This window comes from Hibiscus syriacus, unplaced genomic scaffold, assembly GCF_006381635.1.
Source record: "Hibiscus syriacus cultivar Baekdansim isolate YM2019G1 unplaced genomic scaffold, ASM638163v2 tig00013285_pilon, whole genome shotgun sequence".
In the NCBI taxonomy this organism is placed as follows: Eukaryota; Viridiplantae; Streptophyta; class Magnoliopsida; order Malvales; family Malvaceae; genus Hibiscus; species Hibiscus syriacus.
The window spans coordinates 932871-955313 of NW_024062299.1; the positions used below are offsets into that span (position 1 = coordinate 932871).

General features: G+C 36.5%; 2 protein-coding genes across 2 annotated transcripts; both read right to left on the reverse strand.

Annotated features, from left to right (window-relative positions):
* Nucleotides 1–5074: 5074 nt before the first annotated feature.
* Nucleotides 5075–5625, reverse strand: LOC120205870 (abscisic acid receptor PYL11-like). Its single transcript, XM_039205649.1, has one exon. It carries the CDS (start codon nucleotides 5597–5599, stop codon nucleotides 5075–5077), a length of 525 nt encoding a protein of 174 aa, XP_039061580.1. The 5' UTR covers nucleotides 5600–5625.
* Nucleotides 5626–19827: 14202 nt separating this feature from the next.
* On the reverse strand, nucleotides 19828–21158 carry LOC120206023 (peroxisome biogenesis protein 7). The gene has a single exon (XM_039205767.1). It carries the CDS (start codon nucleotides 21094–21096, stop codon nucleotides 20143–20145), a length of 954 nt encoding a protein of 317 aa, XP_039061698.1. The 5' UTR covers nucleotides 21097–21158; the 3' UTR covers nucleotides 19828–20142.
* Nucleotides 21159–22443: the final 1285 nt, after the last annotated feature.

Sequence of the window (22443 nt, forward strand, 5' to 3'; positions counted from 1 at the left end):
TAGTCCATTGACAATGCATCCGGGAGGGAACAAAATGTATATCGATCTCAAGAGTCGATATTGGTGGCCGGGAATGAAGAAAGACATCACGAAATTTGTATCAAAGTGTTTGACTTGTCAACAAGTCAAAGCTGAGCATCAGGTTCCGTCAGGATGATGGATTTTATGACGGGGTTGCCTTTAACTCCGAACAAAAAGGATTCAATCTGGGTGATCGTAGATAGATTGACTAAGTCAGCCCATTTTATTCCGGTACGAACTGATTTCTCCATGGATAAATATGTTGAGCTGTATATTAGAGAGATTATATGTTTGCATGGTGTACCTATTTCCATAGTTTCTGATCGAGATCCTAGATTCACATCACGGTTTTGGAATTCATTAAATGGAGCACTGGGAACTCGGTTGAACTTCAGTACAACGTTTCATCCTCAAACCGATGGTCAATCCGAGCGAACTATTCAAATTATGGAGGATATGCTAAGAACTTGTGTCATTGAATTCAAAGGATCGTGGGAAAGGTATTTACCACTTGCTGAATTTGCGTACAACAATAGTTATCAGTCAAGCATCAAAATGGCTCCCTATGAAGCTCTATACGGAAGAAGATGTCGTACGCCCTTGGACTGGTATGAACTTAAGGATCGAGAAGTTATTGGTCCTGAGTTGTTTCAGAATACGGAAGAAAAAGTTCAAGTAATTCTGAATAATCTGAAAGCTGCAGCTGATAGACAGAAATAGTATGCTGATTTAAAAAGGAAAGAGATTGAATTTCAAGTCGGAGATAAAGTGTTCTTGAAAGTGTCTCCGTGGAAGAAAATATTGAGGTTTGGACGGAAAGGAAAGTTGAGCCCTCGATTCATTGGACCTTACGAGATTACTAAGAGAGTAGGACCAGTAGCATATCAGCTAATTTTGCCACCTGAAATGAAAAAGATACACAATGTCTTTCATGTCTCAATGCTTAGGAAATATCGATCTGATTCATCCCACATTGTGACTACTGAAGAAATTGAAGTTCGACCAGATTTAACTTATGAGGAAGAACCTGTTCAAATATTAGCTCACGAAGTCAAGCAACTAAGGAACAAGACTATTCCATTGGTTAAAGTCTTGTGGAGGAATCACAAAGTAGAGGAAGCGACATGGGAACGTGAAGAGGACATGAGGATTAAGTACCTCTAGTTCTTTGCATAATGAAAATTCGAGGATGAATTTTCTTAAGGGGAGAGTTGTAACATCCTCAATACCGGGTTTGTGACTAAATTGTAAAGTCTCAGAATTTGGTGGTTAAAATAAAATGAATGAATAGTATAAAGATTTACATGTAAATTATTATGTAGGATGGAATTGAAAGGAATAAGGAATGGAAGGACAATAGAGTAATTGCAAGGAAAAGTAATTAAAGGAATGATAAGTATATATATATATATATATATATAAGGATACACGTAGGTGGAAGGGGAGAAAACACCCAAGGCTTCCAGAGTTATCTTTTTCATCTTTTTTCCTTGTGCGTGTGAACCAAAGCAAAGGTAAGATTTCTGATTATTGAGTTTCTTATTAAATTTAAGATTGATTTTTGATTATTAGATGATAACTAAGCTTAAGGAAAGCTTAAGTTATCTTAACATCAAAGGATGATGGAGTTAGGAGAGATTTAAGATTTGAAGTTCTCTTAAATGAAATCTTGGAATATAGTTCATAACTAGAATTGAAAGTTAAATTTGACTTGTCATCAATCTAGTTAAGATATACGAAGTGTTAAAAGTGGAATTCAAACATGTTGAATTATTGATGTAATTGTTGAATTACATATGAAGGATAGGATTTGGAGCTTTAAGATGAAATAAATGAGTATAAATTGGTTTAAGGATGTCTACTAGAGTTAAGAATGAAAAAGGGGATTAAACATGAAGAATTTAATCCAAAATGAATGAATTTTCGGGTTCAAAAAGAGGATTATGGGCATAGTGCATCGATGCATATTCATAGTGCATCGATGCATCAAGGTTAAAACCCAGAAATTGTTTGAAGGTGTATCGATGCACAGGTAGTGCATCGATGCACTCTTTTAAAATAAAAGCATCGAATGCAATTAGTGCATCGATGCATTCCATTAATAATAAAACATCGAAAGCATTTTATGCACCGATGCACAAGTAGTGCATCGATGCATACCTTCATTAAAAGAGGAAATTGGCATTTATCTTAATCTAAAGAGTGAACTATTAGAGTATATTAGCTATAATACTGATATAGATCCATGTGTGATTATGTAGATACTAAAAGTAAGCTTATTCTGGAACGATCAAAGGATTAAAATCGAATCAAAGCAAAGCTAAGGTGAGTGCATACTATATGCATAGTATAATGGAATAAGACTTGTGATAAGTCTAATCCCTATATTGATTTTCATAATACAATAGTTGTGAATATACATACATGATAACTATTGTAATACATTCATAAGGCATATATATGTTCATGTGATTGGATAAATGATATATATATATGAATAGATTCAAATACACATGTGATATGATATGTGATATGAGAACATGACATGAAGTAAGTGACATGAGCTACATGATCACAAGAGAAATAACATGAGTACATGAACATATGAAATATAAGAATAATGCCCATAGTATACGATATGAGAGCTATAAGTGTAATTGGCATGCCAAGAGTCGAGTGTGTAATAGTCATTCGGGACGTAGTCCTTCGGGATGTAGTGGTCCTACGGGACATATATAACAGTCATTCGGGACGAATACTGAACTAAGGTTCGGTGCCCCATGAGGGAATTGATACGAGTTGTGGTGACAATATTAGTGCACAACCTCAATGTACTCACATACCTCTATTCTCAATAATATACATGGGCAATTGAAATACAAAGTAAAGTGAAAGTGGTATAAGAAGGTAAGTTTTATACATGCATGATATGATTATATATGTTATTGTGTAATAGATACATGCATATTGAAATGTCATGAAGGAAATGGTAAGAATGCATATTCATGAAGATATTGTTGCATATTCATTTATTGCCTCACTAAGTCTATGACTTAGCGTGTAAGTAATTTACACGTAGGTACCAAGAAATAAGAAGATTCAGAATAGAAGTGGCACAGACAACAACATTACTAAGAAATCAGATCAGAAGTAATTGACAAAGTAGGTATTTTGTTGTGTATAGAGTGTTGGTATGTAATAAGTGGTTAATTATGAATGCTCTGATCGATTTTTTATTAAGTGGTCTATTTTATGTCAATTAAAGTATTTTGTTTTAATGAAAGTTTTAAATTTCTCTATTTTTCTTTAAGAATCAAAGTTTGAAAAGTCAATGTGACATCTCGGACTTGTATTTGGGTCGAATATGAGTTAAGGGTGTTACATGGAGTCTTTACGCTTCATCGGAGACTTTAAATGCCGAAGGTAAAACATTTAGATCTAGTCCGATTGATCCACTTTTAGGACAAAATGGACTTAGATATGGGTTCAGGGGGAAAAGAGGACTAATTTGGGGTATTTTTATATTTTTCGTCCACCATGAATAGTGACTGACAGTGGTTAATAGTGTCCGGAATAGTGACTGACGGTGGCCGGAATAGTGACCGACGGTGGCCGGAATAGTGGCCGACGGTGGTCGGCTGATGACGGCTCTCCCTCCGGTGAGGGAGTTTAGAGAGAGCAACAAAAGAGAAAAACGAAGAAGCATAACTTAAAATGACCATTTAAGGCCTATTTATACCCTTCTCAAAACTACGTCACTTGGTGGAGGGCTTCTGCGTAATTTCATTATGGAAAAACCCTTTCTTCTGTCCCTTGGATTCGTAATAGTTTCAATTTGGTCATTAAAATCATGTTTTTGTGCCTTTTAATTTGGACTTCACATTTTTTTATTTATATTTTAGTCTCTGCTAGTATTTATATATATTTAGGGTAAATATTAAATTTAAACCTTTATATTTTAATAATTTATAATTTAATTCGAATATTATTTAGGGATAAATTACACAGTTGATACATAGATTTTATTATATTTTGAATTAGGGTTATTAATTTATATATTTTTGTAAATTAATCTTATAGTTTTAATTTTCTTTATTTTGATAATGGTTTAATTGAAATTTTATTTTTATTACCCTTTAAGTTTCAATATTTTTAATTTAGTATTTTAATTATTGTTCATTTTAATTATTGTTCTTTATTTTATTTAATTTTAGTCACGTTATATATATATATATATATATATATATGAAAAATTCATAAGTATTATTTGATTAAATAATGATATTTATTTATTTTTAAATATTAAGAAATAGTTGTCTTAAAGTAACTAGATGTTCTATTATGATATTTTAAAATAAATAAATACCTTACTTATAAAAACCTAAAAAAAAATAGAATATGCCTACTTTAATTATATTCATTTTGTTTATATCAAATTATTTAAATATTGAGTTCTTAGGAGAAATTATCATATTCTTATTATTTCAGTCAAAAAGATAAATATTCGTCCTAAAAGCATTTTAGGGATTAGTTTCTCTTCGATTGAAAATATTGTAATATTTTCTATTTTTCCTTAGAATTTTCTTTAAATAAAATTATGTGATTGAATATGAAATAATAGAATCGTAAATTAAATTTATATTCGATTTCTTAAATTTATATTATCAGAGACAATTTATAATAAACATGTATCAATTTTGGGCGTTCTGGGGTGCTAATCATTCCCCAAACGTAACCAACAACAAATCCTTTTTTATTACTAAAAGAATGGATTTTTAGTTATACGCAAACCAAATTATATTTTAAATAGTTTTTTTCTTAAAATCTCTTTTAAAATATGATTTTTATGTAATCGACCTACCTAACCCAAAAGAGTCGATGTCAACTCCAAAACATTTCTTTAAAAAACCATTTATTTATTCACTCACTTTTTCATAAAAAAATATTCGTGTCCGGACTAAAATCAGATACCACAACACAACAGGTAATCTGAATAATTGGATATCTCGTGAAGCACACGATGCTACATTATTTTATTTATTATAGCATAATATCAATCTAATAACTCTCCATTTACAAACAATTTTTCAGTTACCCTAGCTAATGACCTAAGGTTGCACCCAATGATCATATCAGCGAAAGATCGTGTATCTTCCTTGCTATTCCCCGCCGGGATATCCACCACGTACGACTCTACCACCACCGTTTTCCCGCCGCCATTTCCTTCTTCATTCCTACTCTTATGCAGACTAGTCGTGGAACGGTAATTAAGGAGCTTATGGTCGCCACCGATAATGCTAACCATCATAACATGCGTGTCATCGTCGAGTCGATCTAGCCTCTCCATGCTGGTGGCGGCCGGCATCCCCGAAACGACCATCACTTGTCGTACGCTCCCGATCCCGCCGTCGCCGGCACTCAACGTGCAGCTCTTGACGAACTGCTTGTAGGCTTGAGGGTTATCGAAGCGACGGAGAATGGACCATACTAGAGGCAGCGGTGCATCTATAGCTTGAACCAGGCTTGAACCACATTGGTTGGGTGATAAGGCACCATGGGTGTCGTGCTGGTTTTCCATTGATTGCTTCTGCCGTTGGGTGGCCTACTCGAAGTTGCTCTGTTGATAAGAGATAAAGAGGATTAATGATTGACAACTTCAAAAACTGGGAAACTTTGATCAATTGTTGGCAAGCAGTAGTAAATAGTAATTATATATATAAGAGGTTTGATTGCAAGTTGAAGGCGGCGGTGCAATCAATGTACGTAACGTCGGTTGCGCTGCAAAATGCATGTGAAAGTGATGATGCAAGTTGCAAATTGTCCTTTCTGCCGCCTGACTTTACCAGCCGTTGGCCATGTGCTTTCCTGTTTTTCTCCACCGTCGGTGCAAGTTGCTTCATCGTTTGAATTTTTCTTTTCTTTTCGCTCTATATCTATCTACTTATTGTTTTAAGATACGTTCATACATCGGATCACATGGCTGGATAATGACCATCTAGCTTAGTTGGTAGAACACAAGGTTCTTAATTTTGGGTTGTGAGATCGAGTCTCACAGAGCGCATTTCATAATTCGAAGATTTACTACGGAAGCTGTTTCCAACCTGGTGTTGAGGGCAACCTACTATCTTACCTCCGCTTACCCCATTACATATGTGTCGGAACCGTCTTTCCGTTGGGCCCCGGAATTGGGCTACGACTTGAATGAAATGGGTTGGAGTCGCCACCGACCGTTTTAAAACGAAATTAGGTAGGTCGGACACCATCTTACCTGATCTGCGTTGTACCAGAAACGTGTCGGGTTCGGGAGTCGATTACGGTCAAGGAAGGATTAGCACCCTTGAACCGCCCTCTCGGTACCAATTAATTTATTGGTTGTCTTTAATCGTGAAAATTAAAATTTAAACTAAAATTTAAAAAAATTTGATTCAAATTGCTTATCTCTGATAGATTAAAAATATACCCTTAAAAAGTCGAGAAACATATTATACGATAAGATAAAGAGAGTAACTAAAATAAGGAAAACAAAATAAAAGGAAAAATGGAATAAGTAAAACAGTAAATAAAAAAGATGGAATAAGATAAAAAAATAAATAAAAGAAAAGAAATGAAAATAAAAATAAAGATGCAATAATGAAGAAAATAAATAAAATGAAGAACATAATATAATATGATAAAATAAATAAAATAGAAACAAAAAAAATAAACAAATAAACAAATACATTAAATAAACGTAAATGAGATAAAAAGAATAATAGTAAATTTATATATATATATAAGGGACCAAATCGAAAGAAGACCGAAATAGGAGGTCAAATTCGAAAGCAAATGAGAGTTTAAAATCAGATTTGGGATTCAAATTGAGCCTTAAAAACAATGGGGACCAAAAGTAGATTTTACCCTTTTCAAAGCGAAAATGCGCGGGTCAAGTGAATGGGCCGGGTTGACGCGTGGATCCAGAAACGGGTTGATGGGTCGTGTATATAACCTAAAATCAGGCTAAAACCTCTCATTTTTTCCCTCTTCCCCAAAATATCATCTTCCCATCCTCTCAACTCTCTGAACCAAGCCCCATATCACGGCCATGCACTCCACCGTTCGCCGCCGCTCCGGCCACCGTCTCCGGTGGCCGGAAAAAATCTAAATAGCCTCAAAACGCTCCCCTCGTCTCCGTAGAACCAAAACCGTAGCCCAAATCACCAAGATCCCTATAGATCGGTGTAGATCTAGGAAAATAGCCTCGACTTTTTACCTTCTCCGACGACCGTTCGCTTTTCCGATGGTTTCTTCGGTTGATGCTCGGTTTTATGTGTGTGTGGCTTTTGTTTTGGTACTGTTGATAGCTGTTGTGGCTCTCGATGATGTGTATTGTGGTGTGGGTATTTTTTGCTGTTGTCTCTCTGTCGATTTTGGGTACCGTTGTGTAGTGTGATGGTTGTGGTTCTTTGTGTACTCGATTGTGGTCTGTTGTTTCTCGATGTACTGTGGTTTTTTGTGTTCCCCCCTTCGCCGTGGGTACTGTTGTGTATTTATACAGTCCCGATGGGGGCTGTTTCCGGCTATCTTGGGGTCGATCCCGGATTTTCCGGGGTTCTTGTTACGGGCTGTTGTGATCCCTTGTTCCACGCCGGCCGCCTCGGGATGGTTCAGTCCCGTTGGTGGCCGGGAAGTGCGCTGGGCACTGACTGTGTCGCTCCCTTCCTTGCGGCGCTGATGACAAACATTGGAAACCCTAGCGTGGAATCTGAGCTGGGCCAGGCCCGTTCGGTGGACTATTTGGATTTGGACCCTGGACTGAAAAAAACAAAGAAATAAAGAAATAATAATAAAATAATAATAAAAATGTTCAAAAGCACATAATAAAATTTTCAAATACAAATATATATACGTATTTTCAATTTAAAAATGTTTTAAAAGTTATATATTATATATATTTTCAAAAATGTTTTTTTAAAAAACCATATAACATATAAATGTTTTCAAAACTATATATTATATAAATTTTCAAAAATGTTTTCAAAATTATATATTATATAATTTCAAAAATGATTTTAAAATTATATTATCTATATTTCTAAAACGTTTTTTAAAAACTGTATATTATAGTTTTCAAAATGTTTTAAAAACTATTATTATATACGTATTTTCAAAGACGAAAAATAGGACAAAGATAAAAAGACACAAATTTCGTTCGGTGGAGTTGAAGAATAACTCTCTGTCGAATTGGGTTGTGGATGGCTCCTCCGTCGCGAAGTCGAGTCCATCTTGAAATGATACGGAATTGAAACCGTAGCTCGAAATTTGAATCGGGATGCGGCTTCTCGTTGCCCAATTGTAGTCGACCTCAGTCCTCTCTCTCGGTTTAGAACCTTGGCTAAAATTTGACTATAAATAGTTACTTGACTCCACCATGTGATTGATAGGCCTTGAGCTGAATGAATCGAACTCGAAAGGTCTTCATGACATATAGCTTTTCTCGACTTAAGTTATGCTGCCGAAAAAACGGTTTATTGTCACTAAGGCACGGTTAACCCAGGTATTCTTCTCGACTTGAAAACCTCGATTACAGCCGAACAATAGTGTGGCTGGGGTGTCATCGAGCTGAATGAAACCGAACTCGACAATTTTATTGACATATAACCCTTCTTGCCTTGAGCTATGCTGTAAATGATGTGCCTTGGAGTTGAGCGTAGTCGAACTCAAAGGTCTTTTTGTGACAGATAACACTTCTAGCCTTGAGTTATGCTGTAAATGATGTACCCTCGAAGCTGAGTGTAATCGAACTCGGGGGTCTTTGGCAGATAGCCCTTCTCGACTTAAGCTATGCTGCAAATGATATGCCTTGGAGCTGAGCGTGGTCGAACTCGAAGGTCTTTGGTTGGCAGATAACCCTTCTCGATTTAAGTTATGCTGCAAATGATGTGCCCTCGAAGCTGAGTGTAATCGAACTCGGGGGTCTTTGGTGACAGATAACCCTTCTAGCCTTGAGTTATGCTGTAAATGATGTGCCGTTGAGCTGAGCGTAGTCGAACTCAAAGGACTTTTGGTCACAGATAACCCTTCTATCCTTGAGTTATGCTGTAAATGATGTGCCCTCGAAGCTGAGTGTAATCGAACTCAGGGGTCTTTGGCAGATAACCCTTCTCGACTTAAGCTATGCTGCAAATGATGTGCCGTTGAGCTGAGCATAGTCGAACTCAAAGGTCTTTTGTTGGCAGACAACCCTTCTAGACTTAAGTTGTGCTGCAAATGATATGCCTTGGAGCTGAGCGTAGTCGAACTCGAAGGTCTTTGGTTGGCAGATAACCCTTCTCGACTTAAGTTATGCTGCAAATGATATGCCTTGGAGCTGAGCGTAGTCGAACTCGAAGGTCTTTGGTTGGCAGACAACCCTTCTCGACTTCAGGTATGCTGCAAATGATGTGCCTTGGAGCTGAGCGTAGTCGAACTCGAAGGTCTTTGGTTGGCAGACAACCCTTCTCGACTTCAAGTATGCTGCAAATGATGTGCCCTCGAAGCTGAGTGTAATCGAACTCGGGGGTCTTTGGCAGATAGCCCTTCTCGACTTAAGCTATGCTGCAAATGATGTGCCGTTGAGCTGAGCGTAGTCGAACTCAAAGGTCTTTTGTTGGCAGACAACCCTTCTAGACTTAAGTTGTGCTGCAAATGATATGCCTTGGAGCTGAGCGTAGTCGAACTCGAAGGTCTTTGGTTGGCAGATAACCCTTCTCGACTTAAGTTATGCTACAAATGATATGCCTTGGAGCTGAGCGTAGTCGAACTCGAAGGTCTTTGGTTGGCAGACAACCCTTCTCGACTTCAGGTATGCTGCAAATGATGTGCCTTGGAGCTGAGCGTAGTCGAACTCGAAGGTCTTTGGTTGGCAGACAACCCTTCTCGACTTCAGGTATGCTACAAATGATGTGCCCTCGAAGCTGAGTGTAATCGAACTCGGGGGTCTTTGGCAGATAGCCCTTCTCGACTTAAGCTATTCTGGAAATGATGTGCCGTTGAGCTGAGCGTAGTCGAACTCAAAGGACTTTTGGTCACAGATAACCCTTATATCCTTGAGTTATGTTGTAAATGATGTGCCCTCGAAGCTGAGTGTAATCGAACTCGGGGGTATTTGGCAGATAGCCCTTCTCGACTTAAGTTATGCTGCAAATAATGTGCCTTGGAGCTGAGCGTAGTCGAACTCAAAGGTCTTTGTGGCAGGTAGCCCTTCTGGCCTTGAGCTAAGCCTGAGCTAGTCTGGGAAACCTACTGATAAATTCTGGCAGCCGGATATCTTCCGTCGTGGAATTGAAATCTGGCTTGAAAGTGTTGCTCATGGTGAGTTTGAGTCGAATTGGATTTGATCTGAATTGGTTCTCGAACCTATCTGAAATTGGTCTTGAGATGTCAAGTCGGGTGAGGTGTAGCTTCTCACTGCTGAGTTAAGCAACCACCATCATTCTTTAAAGGCGCTTTTGAATCGAGTATCCTTCATCCTGAAGTCGAAACTTGACTTGAAAAGCTGCAAAAATCTTATATGTTAAAATGATGAATGTGATGCATCTAGGTATGTCTAAGATGCATAGAATATGGATGAATTATGCTTTATTTCTTGGACTGAAGTCTCATGTTTTGTGCCAATCTGGTCCATGGAATCGATCGTGCCCCCATCCTCTTTTCGAGCTTTTGGCTTTACAGACCTTTCAAATATGAGACTGTCCTGTTTGAAAATGTTTTTCTCTTTTTCTTGTTTTAGGAGAGAAAATGATAAAAATGCTGTAAAATATTGTTCGCAATTGAATCAAATTGTAAACGTGAGTTCAAAGACTATCAAAGGAATCAAGAGCCCTTTTAATGTTTCAGAGTTACAACTCTTTGACAAATGTTCAAATGGATGAGTTGGCTTTAGGTTGGCCTCCTTTCTAAGGTTTTGGTAACCCAAAATGTCATTTTTTGAAATATCAAACCATGCTTTGGCATTTCATTTGGGTGCGGACAAAATGACGCAACTAGAATGACCAATTACTAGACATTTTATTTCGGTCCTCTGAAATATTTTATTTGTTCAAGCTTTGTAGGCTCCTCTAACAAAGGCAGTGCAAAAAATATCGGTCTAAAAATGAAATTCTTGAGTGCTCGTGTGTAGTTGACTATAACAGGTGTTCCTTAACTCCCTTAGTCCAACATTACCGAAAATTTCTTGCTCAGATAAATTTGATTTAATTTACCATTGTCTGGTTAGCTGAATCCATAAAGCCGGGGCGTTTAACCAATTGCTTTAGAGGGACAAATTAATATTATAATCACTCTTATCAAGTTAACTGAAGGGTTCATCTCATCATAGAGTCTTCAGCCTGACAAGAGCAGTGGAGCAAACACCGAATTGCCAAGTGTCCGAGCAATGTCATGGTTTGAACGTAATCTACTCATAAGGCCAGGGCTTTCAAGTTTCCTCTATAACCAATTGCCTTAGCGGAATAGCTCAGTTTTTACGGATTTAATTTCTTAAGATTGTCAAGAAGAACCTGTCATAGTCTAGGTGTTTTTGAAAGTCAAGGAATCTCATCTTTAGAGTTCAATTTTCAAGCAACTGACCTAAACTAGATTCACCTACTCGACTCTTTCATTTGTAAAGATCATCATCGTCATTGAACGTCTTAAATAAAAAAACATAGTAATTGTCATATGCCAATGATGCCCCATGTTGTCCGCACCTTATGAAAGGAAAAGGTTATACTGGTTAATTGCAAGAGTAGGGTATGGTGTTTGAGTGTATATTCTGGGTAAGGTCAAAGTCCTTGTTTTTAAAACATGTTACTTCGTCAAAGATCTGTAACTTTGAACCATTTACAGAGTTTCTTAATTCAGATGATATTCAAAGAATTGCGAGTTTGCAAATGTGATTCGTTGCTTACAATCTTTAAAGTAACATAAATTTATTCAAATATCCAAAGAAAGTTCATAAACAAGTTCCAAACATGAAAAAAAAAATCAAAAACAAATTCAAATAAGATGTCTCAAAATTGAATAAGGCCTCATCAGAATGCCCCACTTGCCATGATTCTTTCTGCTTTAGGAGTGTCATTGCTTTCATCGTAAAATTCCAGCTCTTTCCTGTCCATCATTAGTTGGATCAAGGCTCTAAATTCGGCACATTCTTGTACATCATGTCTATCTTCATTGTGATAACAACAATAACTGTCACTTTTGGAATCTGATGTGCTAAGATGTGGTGCAAGAAACCCCGCATTTATCATTTGCCTCCATACCCAAGCAAGAGGTGCCTTCAATTCGGAAACTCTGGTTTTGGCCTTTTTACCCTTTTCCTCGGTGACGACACTTTCCTTATTCTCTTTATGATTTGGTTGGGGGTTTTGTGCAACGTGGGGTGATTCTAAATTATTAAAATGAATCCAACCCCTGTTGTGCATCCTTTGGATAACCCTCTTAAAGGGGAGGCAATTTTCGATAGCATGCCCTAGAACACTGCCATGATATTCACAGTGCGCATTTTTGTCATACCACCTTGGGTATGGGGGCTTTAGAGGTGTCTCGGGATAGGGTGACACCACATGTACGTCAAACAGTTGTTGGTAGAGCTCCTGGTATGTCATGGCAATGTGATCAAAATGCTCTTTTTCCTTCCTTTGTTTTTGCCTACAAAAGGGTGCGACTGGAAACGACTTTGAAATGTTGATGATCTCTCTTTCTTTCTTCTTCAGGGGAGGCTTTCCACCCGTTCTACCTCCTGGGTTAATGGTAATTTCTACCCTCGTTGTTTTGACCTCTTCTTCAAATTTCGGAATGCGATAACTATCCGAATTATCTTGAAGTCCTGGTAAGATTCTGGGCGAGACAACCACTTGCGGGGTAAGTGGCATGGTTACCCCTTCCGATGAGCCTGCCCCAGGCACACTTGTATGACGTAAGCCAACTAACTTGGCAACGATCTGATCGATCAATGATTCTTGGCCTTTCGTGATTGCATCTAGGGTACTATGGCTATTCTGATTTATCTTTTCTTCTAACTCTCTCTGGAGCTTCAACATGTTCTCCTCGATTTGTGTAATTCTGGCTTCCATCATCTTCTTCTTCAAACGAGTGTTATGCGGATGGGGTGTGTCCAACGCTTGAGGCAGTGTATCCAGTATTTGCTCCTTTTGATGAGACATGTATATCTTAGTTAATGTGAATGCAAAGAAAAATGACAAAATGCAACATATATCTAGATGCATAATGCATGCAATGTTCGAGGCATTGATCCAAAAAATGTATCTGTTACTAGAAATAATCCTTATTGGGGATAAAAGTGTTTTATCTTTTAAGAGACAAAAAATATTCTGACAGCTTCTAACATGTTGACTAGTCTTCTGCCTTCATCCGTCATCAGTTGAATAACCTGTCGAACCGCTCTGGCTTCTCTGGATGAACAGTGCAAATGACGAGTTGTTTGCCCTAAAAAAAGTCTTAAAGGACTGCACCTCCGGTATTTATCTTTCGTTGAGCCTGTTCCCAATGAATACGTCATTGGAGCCCTTAATTGATAGGAACTATGTTAAGTCCATTTGTCCGTTTCTTGAATTCGTCAGTAATTGTCTCCCATTTCAGTTATCATTTTGCCATTGTCGTCTTTGAAGTGACTCCTAAGATCAGTGGTCTTCATCTTGCCCCTGCAACTTCTGCCAGTCAGTTCTTCAAAGATAGACTTTCATTGTGCTTGATATAGACCCGATTCATTGAGTCATTTATAATGCAGTATAGTGATATACTCTTCAATCGTGGGCACCACGTCTTCTGGATTAAATGTGACACATAGTTTCCTTGTAGACTGTCCTCTGCATTTTCATTTCTTGTATTACAACCCCTTTGTCCATTAATGCAGATTATTCATGTTTAGCAAACACGTTTTTGCTGGATCAACACCTCTTTTAAATGATGCAAGGGATGAAAATAAAGTGAAAGAGAAAAAAAGGTTAGTGAGGTAAAAATAATCATGAAAAATAAAAGTCCTACCCCACATGATATCTACCCGAACATACTTAATATTCCTACTCGGACATGATTTCTATCCCGTATGCTAATTTCAAACAAATCTTAACCGCATATTTGTCTAGTTCGCATGCTTTGAACATAAAATAATGCAGGAAACGAAACAGTCTAGGGTTTGGAATGAGGTTTTGGGGTGGGCTCTAATTCCCTGCACTCTCCCGGTTTAGGTTCTAAAAAACGGTACTCGAGTTCTCCTTGCCGGTGCCCCCTTGGGCTTACCAGACCCTTAGTCCTAAACCCATCACAGGCTTGTGTGGACTAAGTTAAATTCGAGGGGACACATTCCCTTATGTCTATGCGGAGAATAAATTCACACGAAGACATAAGATATATGAATCCCGAAGGCTACTTGCTAGGCATATGCGGTGAATAAATTCACACGAATGCGTCGCTTTCACCCCCACTTAAATAGGGTTTGGATCTCGGGTATAGAGCCTGGGATGAAAACTTTGAAAAATCTGAAATCATTAAAAAATGTTAGTACAACTATTTATTTGAAAAATAATCAAAGGTAAATAACTGGAATCGAATAAATAAATTTAAATTTAAATTTACCATTTTCGCATAAAAAGACAACCGAAAATTAATTTCGGCCTGACTCACTTACCTGTCCCCAGCGGAGTCGCCAAGCTGTCGGAACCGTCTTTCCGTTGGGCCCCGGAATTGGGCTACGACTTGAATGAAATGGGTTGGAGTCGCCACCGACCGTTTTAAAACGAAATTAGGTAGGTCGGACACCATCTTACCTGATCTGCGTTGTACCAGAAACGCGTCGGGTTCGGGAGTCGGTTACGGTCAAGGAAGGATTAGCACCCTTGAACCGCCCTCTCGGTACCAATTAAATTTATTGGTTGTCTTTAATCGCGAAAATTAAAATTTAAACTAAAATTTAAAAAAATTCGATTCAAATTGCTTATCTCTGATAGATTAAAAATATACCCTTAAAAAGTCGAGAAACATATTATACGATAAGATAAAGAAAGTAACTAAAATAAGGAAAACAAAATAAAAGGAAAAATGGAATAAGTAAAACAGTAAATAAAAAAGATGGAATAAGATAAAAAAATAAATAAAAGAAAAGAAATGAAAATAAAAATAAAGATGCAATAATGAAGAAAATAAATAAAATGAAGAACATAATAATAATATGATAAATAATTAAATAAAAATAGAAACAAAAAAAATAAACAAATAAACAAATACATTAAATAAACGTAAATGGGATAAAAAGAATAATAGTAAATTTATATATATATAAGGGACCAAATCGAAAGAAGACCGGAACAGGAGGTCAAATTTGAAAGCAAATGAGAGTTTAAAATCAGATTTGGGATTCAAATTGAGCCTTAAAAACAATGGGGACCAAAAGTACATTTTACCCTTTTCAAAGCGAAAACGCGCGGGTCAAGTGAGTGGGCCGGGGTTGACGCGCGGATCCAGAAACGGGTTGATGGGCCGTGTATATAACCTAAAATCAGGCTAAAACCTCTCATTTTTCCCTCTTCCCCAAAATGTCATCTTCCCATCCTCTCAACTCTCTGAACCAAGCCCCATATCACGACCATGCACTCCACCGTTCGCCGCTGCTCCGGCCACCGGAGACGGTGGCCGGAAAAAAAATCTAAATAGCCTCAAAACGCTCCCCTCGTCTCCGTAGAACCAAAACCGTAGCCCAAATCACCAAGATCCCTATAGATCGGTGTAGATCTAGGAAAATAGCCTCGACTTTTTACCTTCTCCGACGACCGTTCGCTTTTCCGATGGTTTCTTCGGTTGATGCCTCGGTTTTTATGCTTCTTGTGTGTGTGGCTTTTGTTTTGGTACTGTTGATAGCTGTTGTGGCTCTCGATGATGTGTATTGTGGTGTGGGTATTTTTTGTTGTTGTCTCTCTGTCGATTTTGGGTATCGTTGTGTAGTGTGATGGTTGTGGTTCTTTGTGTACTCGATTGTGGTCTGTTGTTTCTCGATGTACTGTGGTTTTTTGTGTTCCCCCCTTCGCCGTGGGTACTGTTGTGTATTTATACAGTCCCGATGGGGGCTGTTTCCGGCTATCTTGGGGTCGATCCCGGATTTTCCGGGGTTCTTGTTACGGGATGTTGTGATACCTTGTTCCACGCCGGCCGCCTCGGGATGGTTCAGTCCCGTTGGTGGCCGGGAAGTGCGCTGGGCACTGACTGTGTCGCTCCCTTCCTTGCGGCGCTGATGACAAACATTGGAAACCCTAACGTGGAATCTGGGCTGGGCCAGGCCCGTTCGGTGGACTATTTGGATTTGGACCCTGGACTGAAAAAAACAAAGAAATAAATTAGAAATAATAATAATAATAAAAATAATAATAAAAAATGTTCAAAAGCACATAATATATAAATTTTCAAAATATTTTTTTTAAACTATATATTATACGTATTTTCAAAAACGTTTCAAAAAACTATATAATATATGTATTTTTTAAAAATGTTTTAAAAGTTATATATTATATATATTTTCAAAAATGTTTTTTTAAAAAACCATATAACATATAAATGTTTTCAAAATATTTTCAAAACTATATATTATATAAATTTTCAAAAATGTTTTCAAAATTATATATTATATAAGATTTCAAAAATGATTTTAAAAATTATATATTATCTATATTTTCTAAAACGTTTTTTTAAAAACTCTATATTATATAGTTTTCAAAAATATTTTAAAAACTATATATTATATACGTATTTTCAAATATCGTTTGCAAACTATATAATATATATATATATATATATGTATAAAATAAATAAATAAAAAGATATGGAAAAATTAGTGTCCACAATATGGTAATAAGGGTAAGCTAAAAAGTAGTAGTAGTAGTAGTAGAATTATTATGGGGGGTTGACGGTTCCCGTTGACGCGAAGAAGATAAAAACTGCATGATTCTCGTGATCCTTCCTTGACGGAAATCTCAAAAATAGCACTACTCTCGTGAAGTATATTATTATATTTAATTTTAAAAACAATATTATTTTAATTTTGACTAAAAAATTTTGAACATCTAAAGATACCCTTAATTTTCAATTAAGTTTTAATTTTAAATCTAAATGTTATTTTTAAATTGTATTTAAACAAACATTTATATTATATTTAAATAAATTTTTAATTGTTATAAAATCATAAAAAAAAAATCATAAGGATAAAAGAGACTAAAGAGAAAATATAGAATATGATATGAGACTGGGAAATAATTTCTGTATTTCTTGTGCACTATAAGTTTCTACATGACTTCTTTTTAAAGAATTTCAATTACCATAGGTTATATGAATACGAACATCAAAGCTCATAATACAAACAATATGAGAGTTATATAATATATATATTTTTAAAATTTATCCAATTTTTTTATTAATTTAAGTGATTAAAAGGTAATATATATTCTGAAGATTCTCAATCATTTAACAATGAAAGCTCAAACATCTTTACAGTCTTTGATACTCAAACATAAGACATTTAAAGATAGCAATTATCATTTTAACCACTGAGATAATTTCATTAATGTATTCACCAACTTTTTAAATGTTAAAAGTTTACAATAATTTCATAAATAATCAACCAAATTATCACGTGAACCAACTTGTTAAACTTATATTCACATTTTTCTCAAAGATAACACAGTAAACTACACAAGTGACCATTCAACTATTTACCTCATTAATTTTGATCATAGATGTTTTGATTTGTCAATCAACCATCCAATTATTTAAATAATTAAATCAAACCACCCGTTGTTAAAATTTAATGATAATGTGACCATTAATAATTTTGGTATAATTACACATTTAGTCCCTATTTTTTTTATATTCTATCAATTTGATCCTACTTTTAATCAATCAAAATAAATTTAATCCTTGACTCAAATGGTGCCATATGTCACTGGTGATAGGTGTCATCATTTGATTGAAGGGTCAAATTTATTTTAATTTATTTTTAATTCAATAGATTTATTTTTCACCAATCGAATGATGACACGTGTCATGACACCAATTACCAATGACACATGACGCCATCTGATTCAAGAGTTAGATTTATTTTAATTTATTAAATTTAAGACAAAGTTGATAGAATATATAAGTAACAAGACCAAATTTGAAATTATACCAAAATGTTTTAACTCCACGTCACCTACTTTGTTAGGTGTTAATTACAAGTGACTTGATTGAAGGATTTAAATAATTTGATGGTCTAATTGACTAAATCAAAAAATCGATGGTACGAATGAAAAATGACAATAGTTGAGTGGTCACCTATCTAATTTACCTAAGATAATAAGTGAAGATTAATTTTAGTGACACATTTTTTATCTTCTTTAATATATCATCTTTTCAATTAAAGGGTACATGCTACATGGGACAGGCATAAGATGGTTTACCATTTCGTTGATCAATGGGACAAGGATAAGATGGTTTCCCATTTTCGTTGATCAGTAAATAAATCATTGTTGCATGCAGTGGCGGCTAAAATTCGTTCATTCATTTTATTGATAGTGCTAACCCTAAAATTTATTATGTCTGCCACATACAATTTTTTTATTACCAATATATGTGTTCCCTCCAAAAAAATATTTTTAGATCGATCACTAATTGTATGTCATGTAATGATGAGGATAAAATGGTTCTTCTTCCTAATGTTCTTTTACAAATACTCAATAGAACAAGGATAAGATGGTTGTTCTTCCTAATGTTCTTTTACAATTTTGGCTTTTGCTAGGTATAAAATATTGTAGAACATGTTTCTCATATACAATGATTGAGTAATTAATAATAAGAAACGAGAAAAGTTTACATTATTATAAATATTTGAAGTTGTGTCCTGGTATTGTAACGTGCAAGTCGGCCAATGGTATACCAGCAGCATCTAGGATCATGTTTACCAGTCTTACTCAAATTAACTTGCACCAGATTCTCTTAGTTATCTTCAATGGCATGCTATCCGAGTCATTAAGACCAAACTCTAAATAGATTTCACACATCTACTGTCTTGACCAATATGCTGGACTTCTCCCACATTCGAGCGGGAACGACTCGATTTTTTTCCATATTGGTGAGGAGCTATTTGGCTAATCTTAACCGTGGGAGCCCGATGGTATTCAAGGGCTATCCTTTTGAATCATCAGAAGAAACAAAGGAAACGTTTTAACTAAATGCCTTGACTAATATCTACAAGAACATATATCCTAAACACTGCCAAGAACTATCAAGAAATTGATCCTATTTGTAATAGGTTCCTTGAACGATCTAATGCTTTAGCTATGATTTGATTCTAATTTGCATAATCATCCTAATAGCTCTAGGTAAAGATGTTGAAAGTCCAAAGCAAAAGCAAAAGGTTAAGTATGGATGAGTTTATTCTATGAACTAACCATATAATGTACTAAACTGACACCGGCAAGATCGACAAAAAAAGGGAGGTAGGCTTCTCAAAACATTAATCAACCAGAGGCAGAAATGACTCTAAACAGCTCTGCCACTAACTGTAGAAGAAGCTGACGGGATTGAGCAGCAACAAGTTTAGGTATGGAACGAACAAAACCATCCCCAAGGATCACACCTCCGTTCTATTTGTTTAATACACACTAAATGCAGATGATCAATGTCTAAATATTGACTATGGCGTATAGTTTCAGTTTCAAGCTTACAGAGGCATAAGAATTCAATATCAGCACTCTTAAGTCTCATACAGTCCGCTTGCTAGCATACGGTTTTGAACCGAGAAGGAAGGCAAAATAAAACTGTGTGAAGAAAATAAAAACGCCTTTGCTTTATTAGAACTGATATACAGAGGAATCCTATCCGAAATCCAATACAATTAACATTACTTACTCATCGAGAACATGATGCAATTGTGCAAAGCCATGCCATAGCCAAACCAAATTACAATTAAATACAACAGCATCATGTCCCCATCACCCAATCCCCTTCCAAAGTATATCATTTACTCATTCATCACTTTTTACCTATTCAAATGTCGAAACCATTCGAGTATTCAATATATAAAAATGAATTACACAAAAGCAAACAGAAACGAAGAAAAAAGGTGTGAAGAATACACTTTTAAGATGCTCTCGGGTCCATCCCCTGCTGCCAAACGTAAACAAGCTCGTCCCAGCCAGTACTAGCCATAAGCCCATCCACGAGAACACTGAGATCGACCCCGACCGCAAATTCGGTATGGTGATCATGCCTTCCGACAAGTGCATCTTCCACCATAAAATCCCACAAACAGACCGTCATATCATACGAACAAGACACGAGCAAATTCCTCCTATGGGGCGAAAACTTAACTTTCTTAACAGCATAACCATGACCATTAAGGACAGAGACCGGCACCCTGTAGTTCCTAACATCCCAAATTTTAATACTCTTATCTACACTAGCAGTGGCAATTAAACATTCATCGTATTTATTCCAATCACATGACAATATTTCGTGTTCGTGACCAGGGATTACCATCGTCGAACCAGGTTCCCTAACGTCCCAGATTCTTACTGTACAGTCACCGGAAGCAGAGGCAAAAACGTCGGCATGTTTGGGGTTCCATGCGACGGAATACACGCAATACGCGTGTTCACGGAAAGTACGTAGGGAAACGGGCCGATCGAGGGTCCATAGTTTGACAGAATCGTCCCAAGAAGCGGAGAGGAACGAGTCGCGGCGCGTCGGGTTGTAATCGAGACCGTGGACTTCACGGGCGTGTTCTTTCAGGGAGCGGACGGGGTTGGACTGAGGAGGGAGAGCGGTGTCGTAGACCTTGATAGATCCATCGGCTATTGCGGCAACGAGGACAGAATCGTGGGATTCGGACCAGGCGACGTCGTAGACACCATCAGCCGTGTCGAAGGCAATGAGCTCGTTGATGACGGGGCCGGTCGGGGCGAGGTCGATGACGTGGACACGGCCGTTACCTAATATGCCGAAGTTTTGAGCGGTAGCTACGGCTAAACGGGACTCGTAAAAGGGGGAGAACCGAACGGAGTAGCCGTTGAACGGGGTTTTGAAAACGGGCATCGTTGGATTAACCGACGATCAAAGTGAAAGGATCTGGGTTTTCAAGTACTTAGATGAGGCAAGCGATGGTTGCATAAATACAGCACAATTGTCAAACTCCTATGCCTCATGGAAGATTCGATTTTAGTAGGAATTGAATTCTGTAATGGGCTCAAGTGGAGAAGAAGCAGAAAATAGGTCGGATCCAGTGGGAAAATTTTCGATTTCAATAGCTTGTTGTAAAATGGGCTAGACCCAGTAAATTGGAAATATTAATTGTGCTAATTTGAAGGCAATGGAGGCATATATATATATATATATATATATATATATATATGGGTGTAAATGAAGAGTGTTTGGTGAATTGTTCTTGAAGTGTTCGTATAACTTTCGTTTATGTTTGTTTGTTAAATTAAATAAACGAGTATGAACAAAAAATTTATGTACATTTAATAAATGAACGAACACGAACAAATGATTGTTTTGTTCGTTTATGTTCACGAACAAGCTCATTTATTGACTTGTTTATTTATGTTCATGAACAAACTTATTTGCCCAGTTCTCATTTTTTTTTTCATTTTACATTTGAATATTGGTGAAAGTAGGGACTAAATTGAACACATGGTAAAAGTTAAAATTTGACTTGTGAATTTTAAGGAGTTTAAGTTGGTAAAACTAAAAATTGAACATATAAACGAACGATAAACGAACACTAAACGAACATGCTCGTGAACGCTAAATGAACACTTTCATGAACATATAAACGAACATGTTCGTGAACAATAAATAAACGAACACGAATATCTTCAAAAATAAATAAACGAACACAAACGAACATAAACACCTTAAAAAATAAACAAATGAATACGAGCCGAGTCGAGATAGAGTATTGCTGAGCTCGACTCGACTCGAAAATTTTGAAATGGAGCTCGACTCGACTTGAAAACTCGCGAGCTTAAAATTTTCAAACTCGACTCGAACCCGAAATCCTGAACTGAAGCTTGTGAGCAACTCGAAAAAACTCGAAATGAAAAAAAAAATCTTAAACTTAACTCGATTGAAGCCTCAAACTCAAACTCGAACATGAACCTTAAATACATGGAATCTTATTGTATTTTTTTAAATCAATACATAAATATTAATATTATTAATAATTTATTTTAAAAAATAAAATCTTAATATATTATATTTTCGATCTTCTCACGAGCTTTTCGAGTCGAATATCGAGTAGCTCGTTTCAGCTCGTTAAAAACTCGAGCTCTAGCACGAGTCGACTCGAGTCCATTTGATCCGAGTATTTATCGAGCCTTGATCGAGTCGATCTCGAATAATTCGCGATCTGTCTCATCTCATTTACAACTCTAAGGG

Bases quoted from the DNA above. Each gene is read 5' to 3' on its own strand.
- LOC120205870 (XM_039205649.1), bottom strand. From the start codon at position 5,599: ATGGAAAACCAGCACGACACCCATGGTGCCTTATCACCCAACCAATGT.
- LOC120206023 (XM_039205767.1), bottom strand. From the start codon at position 21,096: ATGCCCGTTTTCAAAACCCCGTTCAACGGCTACTCCGTTCGGTTCTCC.